Source organism: Ctenopharyngodon idella, chromosome 19, assembly GCF_019924925.1.
Source record: "Ctenopharyngodon idella isolate HZGC_01 chromosome 19, HZGC01, whole genome shotgun sequence".
NCBI classification, from domain to species: domain Eukaryota; kingdom Metazoa; phylum Chordata; class Actinopteri; order Cypriniformes; family Xenocyprididae; genus Ctenopharyngodon; species Ctenopharyngodon idella.
This window is the reverse complement of record NC_067238.1, coordinates 26318190-26340069: the sequence shown is the minus strand read 5'-3', so window position 1 is coordinate 26340069 and position 21880 is coordinate 26318190. Positions and strand designations below refer to the sequence as shown.

The 21880-nt window shown below is 38.1% G+C and overlaps 2 protein-coding genes across 2 annotated transcripts in view; one reads left to right on the top strand and one right to left on the bottom strand.

Annotated features, from left to right (window-relative positions):
- Positions 1–227: 227 nt before the first annotated feature.
- LOC127501338 (uncharacterized) lies at positions 228–2982 on the bottom strand. Its single transcript, XM_051873281.1, has 3 exons — positions 2167–2982; positions 333–958; positions 228–238 (listed from the first exon to the last, which is right to left on the bottom strand). The coding sequence occupies exons 1-3, from the start codon at positions 2493–2495 to the stop codon at positions 228–230; spliced, it is 966 nt and encodes a 321-aa protein (XP_051729241.1). The 5' UTR covers positions 2496–2982.
- A 481-nt stretch (positions 2983–3463) lies between these two features.
- Positions 3464–21880, top strand: part of csmd2 (CUB and Sushi multiple domains 2) — a 291911-nt gene continuing 273494 nt past the window's right edge. Inside the window, exon 1 of the mRNA XM_051873150.1 lies at positions 3464–3809. Coding sequence (XP_051729110.1) covers positions 3626–3809 — 184 coding nt within the window. The 5' untranslated portion in view covers positions 3464–3625. The remainder of the gene's footprint in view (positions 3810–21880) is intronic.

Here is a 21880-nt window from a genome sequence, read left to right as displayed (position 1 = left end):
TGAAATAACTCCTGTGGCAGATTTATACAGGTGGAGCTGGGGAAGGTGGAGGGTTTCTGAAGCGCGCTGCAGAGTGCTAACAGCAAACAATGCTAAGTATTTGAATGTTGAGCAGAAAGCTCATTGGCTGCTGATGCCACAGCAACCAATCAGTTGCGTTATGTAGGTAACGATGTGATCGCTAACAAATTGAGTTAAGGACCTTTCAGCCTGTGCCATCTAGAGTTTCATGACAGAACTTTGTATTAGGTTTTAGATTTAGTTTTGAATTAGAGTTAGACATGGTGGATGAGCACGGTGCAGACTTTGTCGAATGTCAATACCACATTTACCTTTAAATGTGTGATCTTTAGGTATTATCTCCTCCTCTGCCTTTTGGAACTGTGCAAACATGGGAAGATGGGAACACCTTGACAATGAACTTTGTCCTGTTTGGGGACAACCAGGCAGGACAATTAGGCCTTGTGCTGTTTGTGTTTTTATCTTTGGGGTTGTTTTGACAGAGGCATAAGGTTTGACTCTTGGATGTTCTTTTTGATTTTGTTTTTGAGCCCTCTGTGGTTTGCCACCATGCAGTTGGATGTCTGGTTTTTCCTTTAAGAGAGTAGCTTTATAGGAGCCACTTTTGGTGATGGGGGCTTGCTGTGGTGGCCTGTCCACCTGCGGTGAGGCAGGAGGGGGAAGTGGAGGAAAGTCTTCATTTGAGGGCCCCTTAGAGATGTCTTTCAGTGTGACCTGTTTAGGTAGGTGAATTTGTTTAAGAAACTTCTCAGTTTTCCTTTTGTTAGCCTCCTCCTGGCTTATGATCTCTTTAGTCTTCTCAGGTTCATGACCATGGCTGAATCTATCATCAGCAAAACATGGACACGTGGCATTGACATGCCCCTTCAGAAGAGTCTGGGTCATGTTATGCTGAGTCATTAACATGACCTTGTCCAACGTTGGATGCCCCACTCTCCTGAAAAAGAAGGAGCATGCATTATTTCAAACTGCAAGTGCATTGTGAATGCAAGTTACACTGTTGGGAAAATATTCACAGGCCAAAAAGGATTGTGGTGGAGATGAAGGCATTGAAAGCCCTAAAAGTACAGCATAGTTTTATGTAAAAAGGTAAACAAGCCCTCCATTAACCAAACATGAACTTTCTGAGAATTTTCTTTGCATGTTGCTGCTGTAAATGGGGCATATATCTCCAAGTATGAATATTTCATGATTTTCTTATTGGTGCCGTGCTTTGTGAGGTTCAAATGAACACCAGAAGGAGATCTTCCCATTGCTACGTGGTCTACCTAAAATAGATAGGGTAGGTGTTTCCACGGACCACCGGGGACAGATGGGAGATCTATTAGCATGGGCTGCCATGGCCAGATTTTGCATGTGGTAATTCACACAATAGGGAAGCTGTCTCTAACTTTCTTTTGTTTGTAAAAACTTTTCCCATTTTCAGTTCAATTTATTACTGACTTAAGGGGTTTTTGTGAAGATTATGCTGCTTTATTTAAATGCAGAATCAGTGCAGCTTTAAACTTTGCTGTTAAATAAATGTAATAAATGTGAAACTTTGGGGTTGGTAAGATTTTTTTAAATGTTTTAGAAAGAAGTCTCTTATGCTCACCAAGGCTGCATTTATTTGATAAAAAAAAATACAGTAAAAACAGTAATATTGTGAAATATTATTACAATTTGAAACAGCTTATTTCTATTTTATTATATTTTAAAATAGAATTTATTCCTGTGCTGGCAACTCTGAATTTTCAGCATCATTACTCCAGTCTTCAGTGTCACATGATCCTTCAGAAATCATTCTAATATGCTGATTTGGCGCTCCAGAAGCATTTCTCAATATTATCAATGTTAACAGAAAGAACAGCATCAATTTGAAATATGAATCTTTTGTAACATTATAAATGTTTTACTGTCACTTGTTGAATAAAAGTTCATTTCTCAATACCGATGATATATTGTAATGACAATGTTGCATCATTTACTCAGAAGCTAAGTAGCATCAGAACCTTTGATATTAGGGACTCTCGCATTGGAGCCGGCACAGAGCCTGATCAGAGCAGATTTTACTCTACACATACACATTTATTAGTGGCAAAATAATCACATACTGTTAACTACACAGACACAAAAATGTGTTATAAAAAAAGTTACACAACTTACTGTGCGAGGCTGTCATCATGTCTTCTTGTGTAGCTCAGGATACCACTGATCTCATCCGCAAACACATGTGCATTTTCTGGTAAATGCGGCCAAACTCCCTTGCTGGCCAAAACAGAGCGCATCAATACTCTACCGCAGACTCTGTCCAGACTGTCCTCTGGTGTATGAGGATGAATCCACATTGACCTGGGAAATGGCCCTAATGCGTCCCAAAAACGCGGAGGGTCTGTTTTAGATGACGGTCTTGTAGACATTTTAAATTTCCCTCCCGAAAAAAAGGATGACTTTAGTTGTTGTCTGATCGTGATTTTCTTGTTTGTGGCTTGCATCTGTCTTACTTGGAATGTTTAGAATTGAATTTCAAATATAAACAAAAACAATTATGCAAAAAGCTACAATTCATTTCAACGGGTCGCAGGAGTCGAAAAAGCGACGCTTCGCGGGGAAAACAATTGTTTTTGGGAAACATGTGATTCAAATGTCATTGGAAATTGACTGTATATAGGCATACTGTTTTTATTTTCATTGATAACCTGTATAACTTTATTTGGAATATTTTGGAATAGTTATGCAATATTTCATCATTATATATGTTTTAAATGCATAATTAATGCATAACAAATTATTTCAGCATTATATACTTTGATCTTCTGTCGTTTTATAAGGATTTTTTTTTTTTCTATAGCGTATGTTGAAGTGACGTTGATTTCACCTCGCTGGGTAAATTGCGTTTCTTTCATATTTCACTTATTATATTATATTATATTATATTATATTATATTATATTATATTATATTACACTATTCTTTTTACAGTTATAAACATCAGAGTGTTCGTGTGGTTGCACACCTTGCAAAGGTAAGAGAGTGATGGAGCGAGCGAGCTGTATAGAGAGAGAGAGAGAGATGCTGTGAGCTCGTACTGCAGTCGCGCTCTTCATTTCATTTGCTTAAGTCTTGAAACAGTGAGCCCAGAGGTGGAAATCCCTTAACGATTATTTTGACGCCTGGAAATGATTCAGACAGTGATGAAGGCAGTAAACTTCCACGAGTGGGCGGTGACAGTGAGTGTATCCTAGCTGTCCTTTCATAGTGACTCATTGTGAGAAACGTGGATTTCAGTGTTGTAGGCTACTAATTGGAAATTAAACTTATACGCGCGCGTGGGGGAGTGGACAGGCGTATGTCGCATCATCCGTTTGAATCGGCTCCAGACTTTATCCGTTTGTAACGTTCATGTGAGCTCGAAGAGACCAGATACAGTTCTCATTACCAGCTCGTCAGCTTTTAGGAGAGAACGCGTCTATTAGAATCGGCTCACCCCGCGGCTCGCTTGAGATGGTTCAGTCCAGCTGCGAGGGTCCAGTCTCCATGCACTGGGATTTTTCTCAGCGCCGACACCAAGTGAATCTTCCTTTTAAAACCATCTGATAACCGTGCCTGCCAAAAAAAAGCCCACCATGAGCGCCTCTTTTAATCCTGACAGAACGGGACTCGTGAGGACAGAGTGCAGATGTACATTTAACGGGACGAGGAAACTGGATGGTATAAGGATTTTTGCGCTAATGAAGGTGGGAGTACAGGCGCATCACTGGAGCGGGGTGCTGTTCTTCTATATGGGGCTGCTGGCTGCATCGGTTAAGGGTGAGTTTCCCGTTATGCTGCATGTGGTCCTGTTGCCGTGCGCGCGACCCTCTTGGAGGCTACATACGACCCTTTTACCCCTGACATGTGGATGGAGAGCTGTCATTGTCAATTCTGTGCCAACCGCATGGCATTTAATGTTGGTTCATGCGTTTCATTGATATGGATCTACCAGGCATCAATGGATATAAGCAGCAGACTCACTAGAGAAACATACAAGTCAATAACATGAAAATGTTGTACATACAGCAGCCAAGTTTATCATTTATTTGTGCTTGAATGTATATAAATGTATATACTTTTCAAGGCGCATTTGGTGTTATTTCTTGCCAACCTTGGTCTGCCCCATGTAAGCATAATATGTTGCATTATGCTTTGAATAACATGTAGGCTACCTCAGAGCAAGATATTGGTTTTCTGGTTGGTGGGCAAGAACATAGCACTTTGGTTTATAGGAAAAAAATGGGTTAATACATAAACATGTCGACGAACCATTTCCGAAAAAAAATGTATGTGTGTGTGGCGCAAGATTTCGTGAGTGTGGGAGCTAAGAGTGAATGAGTGAGTTTGGGAGGAAGGGGGGCGTATGTGGAGGCTGGAGAGAAAGGGGGGTTTCATGCCAACAAAACAGGTCTTTGACTCTGCGCTATTTTCAACATTTATTTGACCATAATAGGATATGTTTCCTACGTCTAAAACATTTCCATTCCAACAGCCAAGTCATAGGGACCATCATTTGTTGCGTTTCTTGAAATTATGGCATTCCCAACCAATCCATCCATTTACCTTGAAGAGAAGTTGTAGTCAGAGTGTTGATTGTGTTTAAGCCCAAATTTAGCTAACATCAAGTGTCATAATATACGAATTTTAACACCTTAACTGTCATCTCGTTTTATGTTCCACGTAAGCAAGAAAAGAAAGTCTCACAGGTTTGGAACAACATTAGGGTGAGCAAAGTATGACATATTTTTAAAAAATACATAGGCTATATTATTTCTGACTGAACTATCCCTTTAATTCGGTAGCATTTTGAACAGTCTCGCGCTACTGAGATTCAACAGCATTATTTTCCTCAGAGTTGATGTTAGGCGGTACATGGTGATAAAAGCTGGTAAACGAATCCACAGAGCCGTTCGACATTTTATGAGTTTACCTTTAATACGTCGAATAAGTAATTTCACGAGCAGAATGTTCTACGTTTTTGACCGAGTCCGTAAAGCGCTCGCGAAGCCGTCGAGCAGTTTCCCTCCTTTTCCATTGAGCGGCACTAAAGCTTTAGAATAGCTGCGCTTACACAGAGCCGGCAGTGGACTCTCTCATGCTTCATTAATAAACCGAGTATATCTTGGAAGCCTTTTAGAGTTTTCGTGTTAGCGCATAAGCTATGACTGGTGAAATAAAACGGGCATTTTTTTCTAGCTGGAAGGAAATGCAAATTTAATGCCTCTTCAGCTACTAGGGCATGGCTGAGCTCATCATGTAGGCTCTATGGTCACTGCATATTGACAAATTGCTGATTGAAAAGAGGGTAAGCATTAACTTGCACGAAATGTTCTTAAATTAAAATAGTTTTAACGGGGAAAATGTACAATGCTTCAATGAGAACCTGGTTGACTCTCACCGTGACTCTCACCGTATAGGCTACAGTAAAAAATATACATAATAATCAGTTAACGTTTATAATATGTCATGCAAAGTTCTGTCAGTCCCAGGTGCCAGGTTTTCTTTTTCTTTTCTTAAATTGTTGTTTTTACTGTGCCCATGTTGTCTACATCTTGTTGAAAGTAAAATATTTGAATTAAAAAGAATGAATTCAAAAAGAACCCCATTAATCTGTTTCTGTCTTATAGTGTAATTTGGTTAATCATGTGCTCTTGCTCAACCTCAGAAATTGCTGCTTTGGAGATAATGAAGCGCTCGAGATGAAACGCTTTTTCATATTTTAGCCAAACATTATGACTAACAACTCATCATCATGAATGTTTGACTCAATCACATTTTTCTTACCCAGAATCTTTGATAGTCGATGGCACTCGACTTCATAAAATGGTCAAAATGTCACGAAACCGATGCATTTCCATGATGCAACTTGGTGTAAGGCTCTACTGAACATAAGAACTTGTAAGCATCCAGAGAAATCTTTTCATCATGTTGGAGGGAGCTTGGCGCATGTGTTCAGTTTTGGCCAGCCCCTTTGGTTGTTTGAACATACAAAATTTCGTAATGTTTGAGATTACGTTAGGGAGGGCGTTTCAAGCTCGAGCTTATCTTGTCTCTTTTTAGCTACCTTTTTTAGGGCTGTGCTATATGTAAGCATGATGCATTTGTCAGCTGAGCGGCAACAGGTGTTTTAAGAAGACTTGAAGGAACAGCTTGTGGACACCACAGTTCTGTGACACTTCAGCACCACGGACAGCTCCCCTCGAGCTCTGCTCATTGCGTCTTTTCCACTGTTTGCCTTTAAAAACGACCTTAGCAAACAAAGGCTTTTAAACATATTTTGTGCTGAGGGAACAAAGGAACATTAAATGTTTAGTCTGACTGTAACAGTCTGCCTCTGCTTTGACTCTTAGAATTGCAATCCCCAGCTGCAGTCCAATTAGGACCACGGACAGCTCCCACCAGAGCATTTAGCATAGCTGTACAGCAGAGCACAAGCTGGTTCTCTCAAAACGAGACAACACTTACATTCAGACAGTGTTATGTGTCATTGAAAACCACTCAATACTCAATACTCTGTCACATTCATACCTGCTAACATTTGTTTTTCTCACACCATCTCTTCCTTCCACTCTATCCTCTTTTATAGCACACATAATAACCTGTTCCAAGAAAATTAACACCTGTCAATCTGTTTGCTTAGACTTTCAAGGTAAAGACTACTAAACAGGTCTGCTGTTTGCATGCAACTCCCAGAGGGCTGAAGGATGCCTTTGGCAAGGAGTGAGTTGATTTGTTGATACAGCTGCATCAATAGTACACCAAAAGTTTCCCTTCTTTGAATGCACTTTGTTTAATATCAGATTCTTATTTAGCACATTAAATAAAGTGGCTAAGATGAGTGTGTGACTTCATGGTCATGGTATTAAAGAGATAGTTCACCCAAAAATGACAATTTATTATGTGATTTACTCACCCTTATGTCGTTCCAAACCTCAATGACTTTCTTTCTTTTGCAGAACAGAAATGAAAACATTTTTGTCTATATAATGAAAGTCAGTGGGGTCTGAAAAAACTTTCCAATTTTCAAAATATCTTCTTTGACAGAAGAAAGTCATACATGTCTAAAACAAAATGTGGGTGAGTTTTCATTTTTGGGTGAACTATCGCTTTAAGTTAGAAGACAACAGGTCAAGTGGTTTATTTGTCATCTGCAAGGCTTACACAATGTTCACTGGACATATACATGCTTTTGATGATGCTCAGACTGAAGCACATTGACAAAAAATATTTACATAAAAAGTATACATGAAATATGGAACGTGAAACCTTCTATATGTAAAACAGAGCAAAAATGGATGGCCTCATTTTCTTTGTAGCTATTCTTTGCATTTTCATCTCTCTTGTTTGAGTATAATGATGGTGAAATGCACACATATGCTCTCAGATACATTTACATAGATATGGGAATGCAAATATGACAATTATTACGGCTCAAGAGGTTTTCAGTTGGATCGGTGAAAGGTTAGGCTTCCATTATGGTACACAGCTAAGACCTGGGTTAAAAGACTAGTCAATATGTACCTGACATTTGCAGCTGAAGCCATAGCAGAATGACAGGCATGAAGTGAGTTTTGTATGTGAATGTTTTTTGTAGTCTTCAGCTGTCAGATGTCTTTTTTTATTAGTGTACTTTGGAGTATATTGGGTTTTTGGGAAAAGTGTGACTCAAGGTCAAACATGATTTGGAGCATATTGAGACAAATGGGCCCATTATTGTAAAGTTTTGTTCGATTTTCTGTGTGATGGTGGCTGAAAGAGTACAAAAATGGTATACTACTGTTCAAAAGTTTGGGGTCAGTACGTTTTTTTTTTGTTTTTTTAAACATGGACATTAAATTGATTAAAAAATGACAGTGAAGGCATTTATAATGTTACAAAAGATTTCTATTTCAAACAAATGCTGCTGTTTTGAACTTTCTATTAATTATAGAATCCTGTTTTCAACATTGATAATAATAAGAAATGTTTCTTGAGCAGCAATTTAGCATATTAGAATTATTTCTGAAGGATCATGTGACACTGAAGATTGGAGTAATGATGCTGAAAATTCAGCTTTGCCGTCACAGGAATAAATGAAATTTTAAAATATATTAAAATATAAAACATCTATATTAAATTGTAATAATATGTCACAATATTACTGTTATTACTTTACTGTATTTGTGACCAAATAAATGAGGCCTTGATAAGCACAGAAAACCTCTTTCAAAAACATTAAAAAAAATCTTACTGACCCTAAACTTTTAAAGGATTAGTTCACTTTCTAATTAAAATTTCCTGATAATTTACTCACCCCCATGTCATCCAAGATGTTTATGTCTTTCTTTCTTCAGTCGAAAAGAAATTAAGGTTTTTGATGAAAACATTCCAGTTGAAATAGTTGAAGGTCAAAAATTACAGTTTCAGTGCAGCTTCAAAGGGCTTTAAACGATACCAGACAAGGAATACGGGTCTTATCTAGCGAAACGATCAGTCATTTTCTAAAAAAAATTTAAAATGTATATGCTTTATAAACACAAATGCTCGCCTTGCAAGTGCTTCCGCCAGACCGCTTCCGTATTGGCCAAAAAGCTTACGCTGTATGTCCTACGCCTTCCCTATTCAACTTACAGAACTAACGCAGTGCCAGTTCCGTTTTTTCGTAATTTGAATACGGAAGGCGGTCTGGCGGAAGCTACATATTTAACTTCATAACTTGTTAAATATGGATATATTTTTTTACACAAACACATCGGTTCACTTCAGAAGAACTTTATTAACCCTCCGGAGCTGTGTGGAATATGTTTATGATGTATGGATGTAGATGGAGACACTTTCTTCAGCTCATACTCGTTTGGTGTTGCATACTGTCATTATAAAGCTCGAATGCTTCAGGATATTTATTAATATTTCTCAGATTGTCTTCGTCAGAAAGAAGAAAGTCATATACACCTAGGATGGCTTGAGGGTGAGTAAAGCTTGGACTAATTTTCATTTGAAAGTGAACTAATCCTTTAAAAAGTAGTGTATGTGAGAAATATAGCCCCAAATATTGGTATTGTAACAATAATTTAAAGTTCCTACATTCTGCATGGATTTTTTTTTTTTTTTACAATGGATTTTTGTTGAAACGTTCTAACCTTGTAACAGTGTTGGTTCTCTGACCCAAATGTACGATAGAATTGATAGCATAGCAGTCCTCTTGCTCTTTTTGGTTTTCAATGAGCGAATATAAATGCGTAGGTCTCTTCCTGTCATCCAGCGGCCTCTATCTGTTGTAGATTGACAATGGAGATTTCTTCTGCCTTGCTGCCTGTCACTTCCAGGTTCTTTTCAGAACTTTGATATAGTGTTTTCTTATCTTTTATCTGCTGTGATTAGATTACACAGTTAATCCATTTACATCTCCTCCACCCGAAACTGCTTTGTTTCTCTTCTCCCTCTCTTTCTCTCCATTACACTGGCTTTTATGCTTTTGTGCCCTTCCATCCTCCGTCCCTCTTTGGCACAAAGCATCACAGTCAAAGGACTGCAATTTGATTTTATTTGGCAGAGCTCCACTGAGGGGTGCCATTAGTTACTGCAGACTACCTCCAGCTTTTCTCCTCATATAGAATGTAATATTCGCCCCGTTTTTTAACACACACAATCAAGTGGTGAGTTAAATGGATTGATGCCAAAAGATAAGGGACACAGAGAGATAAAGAACAGGGAATTAGCACAGGACAGAAAACAAGAGTGAGGTATAGGCATGGGTGTTTAGAGACACACAGACCTGAGTGAGGCGGACAGCCGTCAGGTCGCAGTGCGCCGGCTGCTGCAGCCTGTTATCCGCTCTAATCCGTGTCAGTGCGGCGCCGCTGTCACAGCAAACACACCTGTCAGCCGGCGCTTGTTCCATGTCTGGGAGGAAAACTCTGGGATACACTGGAATAGGCAGGAATTTGAGGCTTTATTGGGGTGCCATGGCAGACTGCAAAGACTCTAAACTGTTGGTATACTTTTTATGGTTTATCAGTATTTTTTTTTTCCCTTGTTTAACTTCTTATTAGCCAAATGAATGCCCCAAAGTTTTATATTAACAATTCAGTGTAGTAGGTCAAAAAGTCAGCAGCGGGAAACATTTCTTAAAGGGACAGTTCACCCAAAAATGAAAATCATCATTTAGGCCGCATTTACACTGCAGGTGTTGCCCAATTCTGATTTGTTGACTATATATGATATTTTTAACGACCAGCTTACATCTTCTTTTAAAAGTGACCCATATCGGATATCTGCATTTACACTATACACTTAGCGAAACAACCGAAGGTAGACGTACTGACCCGAAAAGCTTAAGGAAGTAAAAACGGCGCGATTTGCAATGGACGCGGATGAAATGATAAAACAAGCTTTTGCTTTCCACACCATCTTTAAAGTCCCCCTGAAATCAAAATGTAAGTTTTTTAGATTTTATTATGAATATGTTAGCCTTAAGGTTATGAATAAGCTGGTGTGTTCCAGAACAATGACAAAATTTGCATTTAGGAGATATAAGCATTCAAAACTTGCAGTCTCTCACTTCCTCTAAAATGGATCACGGATTTTTCTGACATCACCGCGGACTTCAGCTTCTCATCAAATCTTCTGTCCAATGAAATGCTCTCTAGAATCTGAAGTCCCGCCCCTCCTACACTATAAACAGACGCTGAAGCTGCGGCGAAAATCTGTCATTTGTTCACACATTTACTAGTTTCTATATGGTGAATGGCACATAGTTCACTATATACAGGATAGGGAACGATTCAGACAGTGTAAATATGCTTTCCATTGACGCAAATGAAGTCCATTTTCGCATTAGTGTTACGTGAACCACCACAGCACGAGCACAGTCTGCTCTGGTCCAGAGACACGAGAGCACAGAGCGGATCATATGTGCGAATTCTGCACAGAATGCTGTATTTTAAAGCGATATAGAGGAGATTAGGATGAGAAACGGTTAGAGATTAGAAGGAAACTAAAGCTTTACTAAGCTCAACGGCTCTGGCCGAGCTGCGATAAATGAAAGGCTATTGTCGCTTTTTCAATGACATATGACTCGCAATGACTGGGGAATATCTGTCCGCTTACATGGCAGACGCAAATGCACATATCTGATTCATATCAGATTTACTTCAACATATGAATGAGGCCTGAAACTGATCTGAGAATATCAGAATCTATGTGTTTTTTTCCTACTTACACATTCGTGGGTCATATCCGACCTGTGCCACGTGGGAGGAAAATAATCAGAATTGGGTCACTTAACCCATGTAAAGTAAATGCGGCCTTACTCACCCTCATATTGTTCCAAACTTGTATGACTTGCTTTCTTCTGTCAAATGTAAAAGAAGATATTGAAGAATGTTGGTAACCAAACAGATACAAATACAATGGAAGTCAACAGGAACCCAAACTGTTTGATTATTGACATTCTTCAAAGTATCTTCTTATGTGTTCTGCAGAAGAAAGAAAGTCAACATGAGGGTAAGTAAATGATGACAGAAGTTTTATTTTTGTGTGGCTATCCCTTTAAAGGTATACATTCAGGAAGTGATGTCATGCTGACTTACAGTGAGTGTATATTCACTCTGTTAAGCCAATTTGAGTTCAAGGGACAATTGGAACAAATCATTAAACTATAAGCATGAGTCATTACCCTCTCCCGTACGAGAGAATCAATAGCATTCTGTAGATGATCATTTTAATTCTCTAGTACTTCAATTATTCTATTACTAAAACAGCATCGATCCAGTGACACATGAATAGCAAACAAAGCTTGATGTTAAGTAGCATCACGCTGTAGCGGTGTACTGCAAGAAAGAATAAAATGAATCAAATGAACTAGACTGATCAATAGTTATGAATCATTCTTCACTGTGCAATTTTCTATCCAATTGTAGATAATAAAAATACAACAACAATAACAATAATTATTTTTTATGTAAAATACATTAAACTTAAGTAAATTGAACTGGATCCTCCTACTGGTATTTTTGGGGGCTTCTAGAATCCCTCCAATCAATCTCAGTTCATGTCATTTTCTGATCACACCTTTATTGAATATTTATTACATTTTGATTTTTCTCTCAGACAGAGTGGAACATTTGTTTATTTACTTACTTTGTTTGACATAAAATACATTGAATTAAATGTACTTTATCCTCCTCCATAAATCCTGTTGTTATTGTTTTGGGCCCCTCTGGACCTGCGGTCCCCTAGAATCATCTCAACCTTTCAGCCCATTAATTATGACCTTGAAGAGAGGAGGGCGGATTTTTCAGAATGGCGATCAGTGAGGGGGCGACAGAGAGTTCTTCATTAAAAGTCTATCCTCTGTCTCACTCATGTGTTCGCCATTGGCATGGGGACAACTTCATACTGCCTCGGTCTGAGTGCACAATAAACAAACAGGGCCACATTCATTCCCTGTTCACCCCCTCATTCAGACCCAGACTAAAGGAACTCTAGGCTTATTTAAAGAGAATCTAAACAAGCTTGTTTGCAGACACAACTTCAATCATGGGGAGAAGAAATGAAATGCTTAGTTATGCAGTTTTAAGCCCTGAAAAAGAAACAGCATAAGTAATTCGGTAATTCCTCAATGGTTTGGCCCTCGATCGTTGCTTGTGTGCTAGAAGGAGGAGGCAGAGAGATTAACTGGAGCCGACTGAATCCAGTTTCATTGAAGACTCATGTTAGATCTGAACACTGGGCCATTGTGGCTCCGTAATGGGGCTGAAAGTGCACTAAATTCTGCCTGAACTGCACTCCTTGTGTGTGCTCTCTGCTCAGTCAGGAACATCTCTTTGAAACGCTGAGCTATTGAGGCCACCCGGTCCATTTTAGAGCATTCTTTGCTCATGGCAAAGAAACAAAACACTAACCTGTAATATTCATAATGTAATGAATATCTAAGTCACTTTAACATGCAGGTCGACATCATTTTCTGCTCCAGGCTGAATTAAAACATTCGCCTCATGCAAACATAACAGCATATCTTAGTAGTCACTATAGACACTGTGAATGCATATTTAATGTGAACCTAATACGGAGGTGTTTGCTGATGCCCATGATGATATAAGACTTTTATCGAAGCGACTACTTGCAATCAAACGTGTTTTTTGTTTTGTGGCTGTGATGAACTTTCCAACAGCCTTTTCACATTGTGCTTGACCAATGTAAAGTAATGTTCCTGGTTCAATACAAGCTACACATTTGACTGCATCAAATGCATTTGTGGCATAATGAATTTAACACAAAAAAGAATTTTGACTCGTTCTTTCTTTTCTTTAAAAAAAAGTAAAAATCAAGGTTGCATTGAGGCACTTACAATGGAAGAAAATGTGGCCAATCTTTGGAGAAGCTTGCAATTTTTTTTTAAACATTCATTCTGTTGTAAAACGTGATATTATGTATGAGCTATGTTCATATGATTTTAGGCATATGTTGTCAGGGCAACAAAGTAGTAAAGTTGGATACATTGAGATGTTTTTTTTCCAATTATGTTAACACATATTGTTGGCAATACTGCTGAGTGTTTTAACATTTATGGATCGGCCCAATTCAATTCCATTGTAAGTGATTCACTGTTTTTTTGTTTGTTTTTGTTTTTGCTTCTTTCGACTGTCAAAATACTTGACAATCAACAGGTATTAAAAGGTAACCAACATTATGCCACACGAGATGAGATTCATATTTACCTCTTTAAACCTCGGGTTAAAGCCACTTTTAACTCTAACTAAACACAATGCGACGCCGTGACGCACGATAAAAGGCATATTTTCCTAACCTGCTGCCACGACGTGATCAAACAAGTGTATTCTATGACAAAGATTGTTTAAGTCACTCAGTATGTATTTTTAACAATGTTAAAATGGTGTAATATTTATGAATTGATTATGTAGGCTCCATTTCATTGCAAGTGCAGTGCGCTTGAGACCGCCCACACGCTCGTCTGATTGGCTGTTATTTTTGATTGATTTTGTCGCGTCTCATAGTTGTGTAAGTGATCAGACAAATTTCTTGTCAGTGGAATCTTATCGCATCGCGTCTGGTTAGGACAATGAAAGTTGGACTTACCCCAAATTGCAGTGCCAAAGGTGCCACAAATACGGCGCTTGAATGAAATGGTGAGTTATTTAGCAATAGACAGCCAGTCATAAACGGCATCGCAGTTCACCTCATTAAATATTCATGAAACTTCCACACACACTGTTTGAATGGCAAATGTGTTAATGGAATGATATAGCTCAAACATAGAGCATTGCACTTACAGCATCAAGGTCATAGGTTTGATTCCTGTGAAATGCATAAAGTGATAAAATGTGTCCTTTGACTGTTCTGCCAAATGCATGTAGGCTAATTTATATGATAACATTTCCTCAGATCAACAAGCAAGCTGTGTGCTTGAACTTCAACGTTATTAACCTGATAAATTTGCGAATATGAATGTTAAGAGGTATTGGAATCATCATATCAAGCGTCACACTGACTCCAGCTGTGTCGATTGTCATGTGAACCCCGTCTGTTGACCCATTGAAAACAACAGCCACGCTAAAGTAGTGACAATTTTCTCCTCTTTCCACAGCATCTGCCTTTCTATTAATGGTCTCCGCAATCACATCATGCAGACATTAGCGTAATGTATGGATTTACCCAGGAAAGCTGAGGTTGCCGATCTCCATTGTAATGGCGGGCATTCTTCGGTTAATGCAGATATGATGGAGCCTGGAGCCAATGCTTTGACACATTAGAAGGCAGCTGGTTGTACATAGAGAGATTTGTGGGACTAAGAAGGTTGTTTTTCCTCGTGTGCTGGCACATTTGAAATCCCCATTCACATCTGCCTTGTTGGTATGGTGTAACTGAACTCAGGCCCTAATGGCATTTTCCACTGGTCCTTGAAAAAAGGAAATATGATCGATTTGAAGTGCTTATGAAAACTGGTGAGTCAGACCCATTTGTCTCTTAGGTGCCCAATTTACAGCAGAGCTATGGCAGCAAAGCTAAAGGGAATGCATTTCCAGAGATTGTAAAGATTATCTGCTATGGCTGGCAAAGCATTAACCTCAACTTTAATTTTGTCAGAAGTGGGAGGTTTCACCTGGATATGTTTGCTACATTCCATGTCTGCCTTTTCGGTTATATATATTTAACAGGTGCGGGCAGACAGGTAATCTGATGCAATTAGTACCAAGCTACTTCACAATGTACAGCACGTTTCAAAGCACATGCTAATAAGCAGCAATCATACCGTAAGCAGAACATATGCTATTTACCATGCTCTTCCTTTACATATAATTCCATAGAATCTAAATCACTTAATTCCTTTATAAAAGTTTTTAAGTATTAGTTGAAGGAACCAAGAACCATTTTTTATTCAAAACTGTTTATGTCATCTATCTATCTATCTATGATAAAGATCTATAATTCCAATCCAGTCCACATCAGTCTGCACTGCTATAAGCTAGAAACAGGAAGACAGCAAAAGAGAGCGCAAATGAAAAAGAGCGTGTTCAGTCTGTACTGCTTTAGTGCAGATAACAGTAATTTTCTATTATGAATCTTATGCTTTTGCCAAACAATGTCATGCAAAGACTGATTCCAAGGTATGTTCTAAAGCTGTGCTTTGGCAGCGAATGCTGATGTCATATGTATTCACACACATATCAAGCGCTTTATGGAATAATCTTGTTCAAAGAAACCCAAATTTTCTGCCAATGACACAGACTGCTGTTATCTTACAATAACTGTCATGAGTTCTGTTCCAAAACCTTGCTGCCTCCTGTATACTGCCTACATAGTCATCCTAACTGGAATGGAACCTCATAAGTGATGTCATATATATAATATAATAGATATAAATAGCGTTCATTACACACAGCACACTTGTTGCACAATTTATTTCAATACAGAAGACGTAAGAGGAACAATGTGACACTCTAATAAGGATAAATATACACAAATTTGAGTAAAAAATGGACAAACCCAATTGTTGGATTGAATTTTTAAATTAAATTTTTAACCCAACACTTGGGTTTGCCTATTTGATCTGGGTTGAAACAACCCAGCAATTTTTAGAGTGTATTTTATATTTAATTTTATTTTAAATATATCAATATTTAATAATATTTAAGAATATTTATCTACATTCTTTACAATTTATTTCAATATAGAAGATGCAAGAGGAACAATGTGGCATTCTAATAAGGATAAATTTAAATAAATGTATTAATACTTATTAAATATAATTATTTATTTATTTATTTTAGTTGTATTATATATTTAATTTGATTTTAAATATACAATAAGAATATTTATCTACATTTCTCTCATTTTTTTCTACTATATTGGATGGGTTTGGAACAGCCATTGTGCCACCTTTGGAGGCCACTCATCGGTTTTGGAACAGCGATGGTGGAAGAGTGATTGTGTGTTGACTTCTAGTTAAAGAGGTGAACAAAGTACAGTCCAGTTGTTCATATAGAATTCCCTCTCCTCTTGCTTTCGCCCACCCCTTTCCCACTCCCCTTCCCTCATACGATCTCTGATTGCGGGCACTCTGAAGGATTGCTGTCCTGCCGTAGTACAGCACGGCAGCGATCGATTTATCAAAGTGTCATGCCGAGGCGCTGCAGCCCCGTAGCAGCAAAACAACAGCGGAAGCAAAACAAACATTGGTTGACTCTGGAGGTGGTCTCTGCAGTCGTGCTAAACAAGGTCAAAGCTCTCTCTTCGTTTTCACTTCACTCCACCAATATGCTGGGAAGACACTAAACAGATGCAAAGAGCCCTAGTATAGGACAGAAGACTTAGGGATCACAGAGGTTTTTGATACAAGAGGTTAAATGTGTGCCTCAGCCAGAATATTTGGCGAAATAACCACAAAGACACACGATGTTGTGACTGTGGGACTCTTGTGAAGAATCAATTAAGCGTTTATGGATAAAGTACTATGGAGCTTTTTTGCCTCTTGGAGATTTATGCAGCACTGCATTAATGCAGGTCACTTGCTTTTATATTGCATTTGTAAATCTGTGCTCAAGGAAAGAAATTACCTGCTGCTGAGAGAGTGGGGGTTACCCTTCATTAAGAGGTTACATAATGTATTTCTTTTCTTTTCAGCTCGATAGATTCAATTGAACAACTGAACTTCCTTCAATTCACTTAAAATGTGAAAAATCCTATAATTAATTATGTTTATAAGAATGTTCCTCAACAAGGTCTTATTTTTTTGCCTAAATATGATCAAATATTTTCTTAAGAACAAATTAACATTAATATAAGTGTATACTAGCCATGCCATGTCTAATACAAAGTCATTATTTTATCCATTTACGTATTAAAGGTAGGGTAGGCAATTTTTTAAACACATTTTTGTTATACTGGTTAAAAATCTTTTCACATTCTGATAGCAATCAATAATAGAAGTGGTCTAAATATTAGAACATGTACATATATCTTCTGTGGAAGTCTCAGGACCAAAAAATGTTCGTCCAGTTATTGAATTCGGTCTTCATTCGTTTCTATGGCAATACTACCAACACCGAAATGAACCTGCAGCAGTCAGGTCGTACAAGTAAAAGCTCTGTTAGTTGTTTACGTTTATTATTATTGTAATATTGTCATGTCATGTGTTTTGGAGGAGGTGCGGCTTTGGAGAGTGCTCTGAAGGGAGGGTGGGATTTTATGCTCTCAAAGTTAGCTTGCTATTGCTAGCCTCTCCGAAATTGGTTTTTAAGCAGCAAGCACCTTAAGATTATCATTTGAAACATTAAATGATTATACAATGAAAACTTTCTTTTGACCAATATGCTATCAATTGTAGTACCTAGTTAGCCAGTAGGTGGTGACAAGTGACTGTCTTTATGAGCGATGAATCAATGAATCAACCGATTCGTTCCAAACCACTGATTCATTGTGGAATTAATCAAGTGACTGCCTTAGTGTGAGTGAGCAACTGATTCATTTAGCTATGGAGCAAATTAATAGGCTTGTTCGAGATGCATCTGCACTGCACAGACCGATTGGCGTATGACATCAAAGTACCTTAAGAGCGATTCAAAAGCATAAGGAGTCGTATGCTCTCCAATCACTCTCGCGGTACTTTGATGTCATACGCCGATCTGTCTGTGCAGTGCCGATGCATCTCCAACAATTAAATCATTATATCATTCACTCAAACAATTTGTCCAAAAATGCTCTATAAATTAGGAACAAGTCATTGAATCATCCATTCAACCGATTCTCTCACAAACGCTGATTCATTTACAAGCAAAACACCTGTGGTGCGTTTGTTGAAAACGCAGCGGCCAAACTGCTTCAATTTAGTTTGGATCTATTTCCGTTGACGGGCAAAACACAGACAAACTAACTGGCAGTATTATGTCTGAAATGTAAGTTATTTAATATCAAATTAGTTTGTTGTTTATCATAGTTTATAAAACTGTTTTAGAAAAAGCTATATCACATACGCAATAGTGTTGTTGGGTCTGAAACATCGATCGCTTTGTTTGACACAAAAATAATGTGATAGTTTATGTTGACAGCGGTGGTGGTTAAGACTATTAGCCCTCTTGCTCTGTGTTTTGTGAGTCTATATTGTGTTTGATACCCCTTTCAGTGCCATTTCACATAAAACATTAAACTATCAAATTTTGTTCTGTGATAAAGGTTTGTAATGAAGGAATCGTGGACCTATATCAGGATGTTCTATGCTAATTAGACAATGTATAGTCTTGGTCCTCACAACAGATGCAGAGAGAAAATGCTGCTTTCTGTACAAAACCATGCATTGCTTATTAGAAGGCCAATTATAGAAGAATGTGTCTCATTTTATACTCCCATCCGTCCCTCTGGAGCAGTCTTAGTTAATTTAAGATGAACAGCGATTTTGAATGTGTCCACGCTTTGTTCTTGTTCCTTGTTGGACAGAGATGCATGATATTTTAGACTGAATGGATCTCTTCATTTTCGCCAGCATTTCTCTCAGTGGTCTGAAATGACCTAGCTTTTATTCTTAATGTGCTTCACAGAAGACTTGTGGCCGTAAAACCCCACAGAGCCATAAAGGAGTCTGTATCCAGAGGTCAAGTGTTTTTCACAATGGTTCATGCTGGCACAGCCTCACATGAACATTCCCGTGGGATTGAGTTCAAAAATGATGGATTGTTTCTTGCCCTTGCGCATTCCAGCTTCTCAAAATAAGTACACATTTTCAAGTTTTATGCTAATCTGGTTTGGTTAGAATATGAGTCAAGCAAGCAGGCTTGAAATGAATCTTAAAGAGCCACAAACATCTTAGCTCCCAAATGAATCCCAGCTCTCTGCTTAGCATCTTATTTTGTGACACTTTCTAGCCTAAATAATTTGTGTCAAGAGTGCTTTTATCACAGACACCATGCCTTTTTTAACTCAGAGAGAGACGTCCTCCAAATCCCAAGCAGTCTGTTCCATTATCATTTGGAAAACCGCACTGAATATGGCCACTGGCCAAAGGCGGATTATCTGAATACCACTCAACTGTTTTCCAGTTGTTTGAGAAATTCTTAGTTTAAAAAAGCACCTCAGGTTTTTCCTTTCTCAGATACATTTTCACTTAATTATTAAAATTCTGTGCTGGTAGGCAAAGCTTTCCGCCATAAGAAATCCAAATCCCAGTTGAGCTCGGAAGTTATCCCACAAAAACCTCAAAGTTTATGCAAGCTAAATAAGAAAATGTATTTTTTTTCTCCTTGCATAATTACATTCCATTTGAGCATATAGGATCTTTGCATTAAGAGCTTTATGTGACTTTATGACACGCTGTGTTTGCGTTCGGTTAATGTTTTGAATATTTGTGCATATGTGACATGCTGATCGAGCTTGGTTTTTCATTAAGCATAATCTCAGTGTAATCTCCACTCTGATATGTTAGACAAACTTGTGCTATATGTGGACATGCTGGGCTCTCATCTGTTTGCGGGTGTGTTGGGTTTGTTTCATGGAATATGGGCTTTGGTGATAACAGATGTCCTCTAATTATGCATTCCTAATGCTGTTTTAATCACCTAACCCCACATAAATTCTGATCCATTTAAGAATCAGATAAATGGATAAACTGTAGGATTAGGTATCCATTTGCTTTGTTTTGGCTTCTGGTTAGGTTTCCGTGTTGTTCTCGACAGTATTTTATTTTTAAGTTGCCAGTCAGCTGCAGCATTTTTGATAATATTCACAAAACTTTCAAGGCCCCCAGAATATATTGTTGTATGAATATGTAAACAGTCAATATACTGTATATAAAAAGAAAAAAACAAAGCCTCTGCTTTTAAACAACAACAAAAATAATTTTATTTTTGCTTCATTCATTCTTTTTTTAACACTTGAACACTTGGGTTAAAAAAACATTTTGAACAAAAACTGAGAAAATCACAGTTTTAATTTAGGGCTGTTTACACAACACTGTTTTCAACTAAAAATGGAAAACTTTTTATGCGTTTTGGCTGGTCATTTACACAACAACGCTTTGGGAGACTGAAAATGCGAACTTTTGAAAACGATCAACGAATAAAAATGAGACGGAAATGATAGAGAGGGACGATTTGGGAAGATATCCAGTCAGGACTGCTGTTCTGTGTGGAAGATGCGCACATTTGAAGAGTAACATGCTGATCTAACCGCGAGAAACGCGGCGCTGTTGTGCGTCCCACAGGCTCGTCCAGCAGCACTTCAGACTGCCTAGCAATTAGTGAATGGCACACATTTATGCCAAGCGATTGCTTATAAGCTCATGTTGATGAATTATGACAATGTTTACTACACAATGTTTATATGGTAGTATGTTTAAGTTCAGATCTCCCTCATCTGAACTTAAATGAGCAGCCTGCTACTGCTACAGTGCAGACTGCAGACATTTCAGAATAAGAGTCACGGTGTATTTCGGGATGGTTTATAATTATTATTTTTTCCTGGTCATTAATGTTATTTTGTTTACACAATAAACTGTATTTAATTTAATTTAATTTCTATTTAATTCATAGTAAACTACTGGTTGCAGTTTAGGGAGTATATCAGATGTATATCAGTGTATTGGATCTGTGTATTGTGAGAAATGCTTAAGAGAAATTAAGAGAAATGCTTACTTAATGCATTACAATTGAACTAAATTAGATTTTAGTTGACTAAATGTACTGTAGATTTAGTCGGCTAAAACTAGACTAAAACTAAAACAATTTCCGATGTCTAAAATACGACTAAAACTAAACGACATTTTAGTCAAAAGACTATGACTAAAGCAAAATCAAAATTTGAAGTCAAAATTAACACTGACCTGAACACACCTCGTTTTCAGACCAGCACGCCCATGGGCGCAAATGCATTTGCTATTTAAACAACGTGGCGCAGGACGTGAAAATGATAACTGCGTTGGGTTGAAACTAGCAAAAAACACTTGTGTCGCACCTGGCGCTGCATTGCACCAGGTGCATGATAGGGTCCATAGTCTTTCTTTGCATAGTGACATCGCCAACTACTGGCCTGGCATGCATAATACAGCGTTTTTAGTCGTTTTCGTGGATCCGTGTCAACGGGGATCGATTTGATAATGTTGTCATCTGTACAACGGAAAAAAAAATTAGTTGTTGTGTAAACGTACTATGTTAATCATGTTAGCTTAAGGTGCGTTCATGCCAGGTCCTAATTACCATAACTAATCTGCTCTATAAAAAGCCTTTGCGTGCTTATAGAACTTAAAATATCAATGTGTAAACTCATAATTTTCTTAGAGCTACAACTTGTACCACGTGGCCACTGCCTGACCACTGCAGATTTAAGGTGTGTCCAACATAAAGCAGCGCTGTGCAGACCGA